Here is a 6245-nt window from a genome sequence, read left to right as displayed (position 1 = left end):
CAACAAAACATAGTGACAGATTCCCTTTAAGACAGAAGTACAATGCAGATTACAGTGCAATACGGTTGTCACAAAATACCCACTGTATATAAAAACATAACTGGGATCCCAATCAATAAAATCATAAATTGATCCATTGATTACATTATTTTAACCAAATATTACACAAAAGGGAAAAGTACGCCGACAATACTTGTAAACTGTGTAAGAAACAAGGGTAGATTTAATACATTTATCACAGGGTATGCAGATATTTAAGGGAACTGGGCAATCAGATCTCCATTTTGGTCTAGTCAGCAATTGCAAACTGTTCTCTGGATGAAAGACATAAAATGAGGAAGAAGATCTTAAGTAGCCGGCTTTACAGAGCAAAAGTGGATTTAGTTAGGAAACGGATAGGAAAAACATTGAATATTATGTCATATTCATTGTATGTAAGACAGCTATAAAATATGAGAAGGTGCGGCTTTCCTCTTCAGAACATTTTTATAATTGGGAGAAAATATGAAAAATGTAGTGGAGAACATCAAAACTTAAGGAAGAGGGATAAACAACCACCAAGACAACAGTTGGGTTTATTTTATTTATTTTTTTATATTGTGTAATGTTACAAAAAAATTATCTGAACATTTGGAAATGGGCAGCAGTGGGGAAATTAGACGGATTGTTGTTTTTGTCTACTTTCTTTTCTTGTATTTGTACAGTATGTTTTATATATTTAAATAAAGTTATAAAAAATGACAACAAACAATCACAGCATTCCGCTGATGTCACAAATGACTGGATGATATAGAATACCCAGTCATCCAGAGTTCCGTTGAGGGTTTTTGTAGGCGTTTGTAGAGAGAGGAGCGTTGTGAGTGACTATTGCGAATATAATGAGAAAAAAGCGCTTAAGGCGTACTGAAGTTCTCTCTGACACCGAGGACAGCAGCGATGATGATGATTTCCATCAGGTGAGCATCACTTTTAGATTTTCAAATAATTAGAATACAATTGAGACAAAAAATCCCAGAAAAAGATGGTTGGACCAAAAATATAGCTCCAGAAAGAGGAAATATGGCGGGAGGAGTTTGGATCATGTTTGCAGAGTAAAGACCGCCCTCCGTTGTGGTATTTGTGACAATATGTCCATGTACAGGATACATAATAATATTGCATGAAGAAAAGCAAATGTCACCACCTTATCCACTTCCTAACCATAAGTATCCCGTATACCCGTTATACTCTGCACATGAAATAAGCGCAGCCCAATGGTAACCACATTCACACAGGCGTCTAACTGTATCTTACTGGAAAATGGACTAAGATAAATTAGAGATCTTCATGGTTATAGATTCTATCTGACATGTTTGCTATTTTTTACAGTCTCATCCGCGAAAGAGGCCAATACCGAGGTCTCCAAGCCAGGATAACACCAGAGGCTTCAATTCGGGCTCGACCCCGAGTATACCAGGTACTGTGCTCCAATCCAGTAAAGGTCCTGACATATTAAGGAGTTATAGTCATTGGGTGCAGAACACGTGCACATTGTGGTCAGGGCTTGGATTTAAGTCTTTTCCATGTCTACAGTAATGAATTCATATTAGCCATTTCTTTTTAACATTTGGTCAGGAATATTCCTGCGGCCATATTACAGTCAGACAGAAATGGGATATGGGGATTTCTTCTCATGGTGGCCATGCACAGTGCAGGTTACTGTAGCTGAATGTGATTGCCTGCCCCATGTACATATAGGGGTACACTGAATACTATATTACGGTGTATGTCTTTGATGTTGAGCCTCAGTCATTGCTATTACACTATTCTAATAAGAGATTTATGTTGTGTTGCCCCCACAGATCTGAGTTCACCACCTTCAGATCGTGATCCGGACAGTACCACCTGGTAAGACGCACGTCTCCTCCATTACTAGATACCTGAGGGGGATTAATGACTAATATGGCTCATATTCTTTTACATTTATTTTACAGCTCCGATGAGATCATTTTGATATTTGTTGATGATGATTCCAATAGAGCTGGAACGTCCACATCTAATAGTAAGTTATCATTTCTAAATACAATCCAGGGTTATGTAATTGTAGAAAGAACATTGAGTTTTCAGTTTTATCTCAGATCAGTTTCCAGATGTAATGATTGAAGGCAAATTATAGATGGTTGTGTGCATATTTAAATTAAAGATACATTAAAAGGGTAATTCTATTTTAGCCATGCTGTATTGGTGTGGGTCCATGTCTGGGACACTTCCATGTTCGGAGAACAATATTTAAGTTCAGCATTTGGTCAGGAATATTCCTGCAGCTGCTCTAAATTCAGGCAGAAATGGGATTTGGAGATTTCTCATGGTGGCCGTGCACAGTGCAGGTTACTGTAGCTAAAAGTGATCTTTTGTCCCATGTACATATCGGGGTATACTGGATACTTTAGTAGGATTTCCTTGATGTTGAGCCTCAGTCGCTGATATTACAATAGTCTAATAAGAGATTTATGTTGTGTTTCCCCCACAGATCTGACTTCACCACCTTCAGATCATATTCCGGACAGTACCACCTGGTAAGACACACGTCTCCTCCATTACTAGATACCTGATGGGGAATAATGACTAATGGTGACTCATATTCTGTTACATTTATGTCACAGCTCCGATGATGACATCATTGTGGATGATGGTGATTCCGATTCTGGTGAATCTTCCATATATAATAGTAAGTTATCATTTCTAGATACAATCCAGGGTTATATTGTTGTAGAAAGAACAAAGTGTTTTCTGTATTGTCACAGATCAGTTTCCAAATCTAACAATTAAAATTATCGTCTTATCTGTACCTTTAACCCCTTCGGAAATGGTCAGTCGTTGTGCTTTTGTGATTTTTCTCCTTCTTCCTTGAGACATAAGTTTTTTGTTTCCAACCACATTGCCCTATAAGGGCTTGTTTTTAATGTGACGAGATGATCTTTTCAATGACCACATTCATATTACCATATAATGCACTGAAAAATAGGAAAAATTCCAAGTGAGGGGAAATTGTGAAAAAAAGCCACAATTCCAGATTTGTATTTTGCTTTGATTTTAATGGCATTCATTGCACAGTAAAATTGACGTGAAAATATAATTTTCCAGGTCAATATCATTATGTCCATACCAAACTGGCAAAGTTTTTCTAAGTGTTAACATTTTTCTCTGAAATTGTTACTAAATATATTTGCTTGTGTCGCCATTTTCAGAGATCTGTAACATTTTTATTTTGCCGTTTGTGGAGCTGTGTGAGGACTTGATTTTATCAGGAGAACTGATATTTTTGCTGATACTATTGATGTGGTCTGATCCAATATTCATAGTCTTATTAGCTCTCTACACTCCATATCTATAGACCCCTCTCTAGTACGGACCTGCATACTAACATGTCTGATTTTAGCCTTATAAAAATCATTTTCACTCTTTCATATTTCTGTACAGATGATTTACCATCTGATTGTGAGGAGAGCTCCACTACAGAGGAGAGGTGAGTTATGCCGGACGCATCTATCTTTATATAAAACCAAGACCTCGGTAACAAATATTTCCCGTGGATTCATATATGATTCCTTATCTTCCCCAGAACACAACTATGTAACATCTCCGGCTATATCCTGGAAGACATTATTTCTCCTACTTCCATCTACGTTACCCACTTCCAGGTAACTAAGGAAGAACTGGTGGAGCGACTGTACCATCTATACAACACGACAGTCTTCGAGAATAAGGTATCTTAGCATTGGTATCTGGGTGACACGTGACTTATCCATTATCTCCTCCTTCAAACGGTCATTTCTATGACTGACGTTCTGAAGAGCATACTAACCCCTTTGTCATGATTCTGACACTTAGCTATTGAATATCTCAGGTAAAAGTCCCTTAGTTTAGTAAATTATGTCACCCTCTTCTTATCTGTGGGATGAGTGGAGACCTTACATGAGCTACCATGCAGAGACAAAGAAATAAGCAACTTTTGGCTTGAAGGTCACAGGGTTTTCACATTTGTATATATATATATATATATATATATATATAACATTTTGTTGGCATCCGGACAATCTTGAAAAAGTGTATTTTTGTTCTCTCATTTTGCACTTCTCCATAGACCCCAGGCTCCATACAAGGAGAGCAGTGCTGGAAATCACGCATTAGAGTTAGTTTGTTAGATTGGGGTCAAAGAGTTTCCAGGTTTAATGGAAGTTGTTTCCTCTATTCTAGCTCCCTGAGAAAATGGACATTGTGTGGAATAAGAGGCTGACGAAAGCATCCGGTCAATGCCGTCACATAGAGCAGAACAACCAACGTTTCTCAGTTATTGAGCTTTCTGATAAAGTCTGTGATTCTGCAGGTAGGTTTCATGTCACGTCCATCCTGCGGCTTCATAAGACAACCTGTATGCAGGGCACAAAGCTGCTACTTGCAATGTAATACATCTTATATCAAGCAGGGTGTACTTAGATTTTCTCATGTCTGTATAAACTCTTATTTTAGAGCGACTACGATCCGTGCTTGTGCACGAGATGTGCCATGCTGCCTGCTGGATAATCGATGGTGAAGACAGAGACAACCATGGCCCATTATGGCAGGCTTACACAAGAAGGGTAAATGATATCCACCCTGAGCTGCCAGAAGTGACGATGTATCACAGTTATACCATCAACTATAATTACAAATACCAATGTTCCCTGTGTGATAACAAGTAAGTAGATTGTATGATTCATCGTGTCATGAAACACAATCGCTGTGAAGAGAAGTCAGTCCGGTTCTGTTGGTATAAGGTTTTAGTACTTTACCACTATCAGAGCGGACCGACGTCTGGGGGCTGTAGGGATTAGGACGTTACATATTATATTTTCTGCCCAGGGATCAGTTTTTAATATATGGTTTCAATTTGTTCTTTTTATTGTTACCCATGGTATTAACCAACATTCACTCCAGTCTGGTAACCAATATTCCTCCTCTCTTTGTAGATTCGGCCGTTTTCGACAGATAGCTCTGAATAAATGTTATTGCCGTCGCTGTGGATGCCGATTACTTCAACTGTCCACCAGCTAAACATGTAACTATTCTCCAGAATATTTAGTCTCTAACTATGCTTCATTATAATTTAAAGTTCAGATACCTTTATATATTTTTGCCCGAGTAATAACACAATGAGTATCTGTGTTCACCACCAGCACCAGCAATTAGCAGCAAACACTCAGATTCCATCCTCATAGGTTACCAGATAAATACTGGATACATTTTCCATGACTTGCTGGATATGTAATGATTGCAATTCCCATCATATCTAGAATGCTTTTGCAAATCTCCTTTAATTTCAAGTTTAGCTGAATGTAATTTTTTTTTTATATTTTCAGGTTCACTATTTGATCATTGACACGTATGTAAATATCGGCACCTCATCTACCTGTGATGGAGGTAAGAAATAATCCTCCACTATTGTCAGCAATCAATAAAACGTTATTGTAAAAATATTGAGAATCCTGAGTATCTAATTTAGTCTCTTATAGCCTTATATTATTTAAAGTTTAAATACCTTTGTTTATTTTGCCTTTGTTTTCACCGTGTAGAAAGACAACGAGTGAATGTCTTCATCACAAGTAATGGCAAGCAAACATTCAGAATCCACCAATTCTGATTCACACAAAGCTTCAAACATGAATTTTCCAGGTAAATATTTCTGTGTATAATACAATATTGTTATAATTTCATGTCCATGTGAATAGTGAGGTGATAGACAGCAATAAAATAATAAAGTTACCTTTGCTTTAGTTTGCTACATTTGATAACAAGTATATGTTTTCAATTTTATAAAAATGTTTTTTAAATTGTTTTCAGATTAATGAGAAATGCGCCTTATCACTTCTATACAAGCACGACGCATGGTTGTTCTGGAGAAAAGAGGCGAATATCTGCACCGGCCTACGCTGAGAACATTATCAGATAGTTTCCTTGACCAAGACATTCTCCATGTTTATGTTTCAAAGCGGTGACGACCCAGCATTAGATGGACAATAGTAGTCATATATTGCTTTGTTTTTGTTTTTTTTTCCCATTCTGGGCTAAATATAAAAACCATTCAAAAATGAATATCTTAGATCCTTATAGCTTCGAACTTTTGTTCTACAAATCGAAGGCTTTTGCTAAACATATCACAATCAATGTTGTCTAGTTCTAACATTTGATAGTTGGACTATATTTATAATTATACAGTATAAACAAAT

The 6245-nt window shown here is 37.1% G+C and overlaps 1 protein-coding gene across 1 annotated transcript; it reads left to right on the top strand.

The window, feature by feature from the left end:
* Positions 1 to 823: 823 nt before the first annotated feature.
* Positions 824 to 6027, top strand: LOC143793828 (germ cell nuclear acidic protein-like). The gene is made up of 14 exons (XM_077280803.1): positions 824 to 956; positions 1369 to 1456; positions 1842 to 1887; positions 1974 to 2041; positions 2510 to 2555; positions 2643 to 2707; positions 3460 to 3505; positions 3602 to 3746; positions 4237 to 4366; positions 4510 to 4717; positions 4989 to 5077; positions 5379 to 5439; positions 5592 to 5691; positions 5860 to 6027. Exons 1-11 carry the CDS (start codon positions 879 to 881, stop codon positions 5071 to 5073), a joined length of 1005 nt encoding a protein of 334 aa, XP_077136918.1. The 5' UTR covers positions 824 to 878; the 3' UTR covers positions 5074 to 5077; positions 5379 to 5439; positions 5592 to 5691; positions 5860 to 6027.
* The last annotated feature ends 218 nt before the right edge of the window (positions 6028 to 6245 follow it).

This window comes from Ranitomeya variabilis, chromosome 1, assembly GCF_051348905.1.
Source record: "Ranitomeya variabilis isolate aRanVar5 chromosome 1, aRanVar5.hap1, whole genome shotgun sequence".
NCBI classification, from domain to species: Eukaryota; Metazoa; Chordata; class Amphibia; order Anura; family Dendrobatidae; genus Ranitomeya; species Ranitomeya variabilis.
Note: the sequence above shows the minus strand (reverse complement) of the source record. Positions and strands in the feature narration are given on the sequence as shown.

Excerpts from the sequence above, each read along its gene's own strand:
- LOC143793828 (XM_077280803.1), top strand. The coding sequence starts at position 879 with ATGAGAAAAAAGCGCTTAAGGCGTACTGAAGTTCTCTCTGACACCGAG. Across the intron at positions 957-1,368 it reads ATGATGATGATTTCCATCAG|TCTCATCCGCGAAAGAGGCC; the intron begins GTGAGCATCACT and ends TATTTTTTACAG. Across the intron at positions 2,708-3,459 it reads TGAATCTTCCATATATAATA|ATGATTTACCATCTGATTGT; the intron begins GTAAGTTATCAT and ends ATTTCTGTACAG.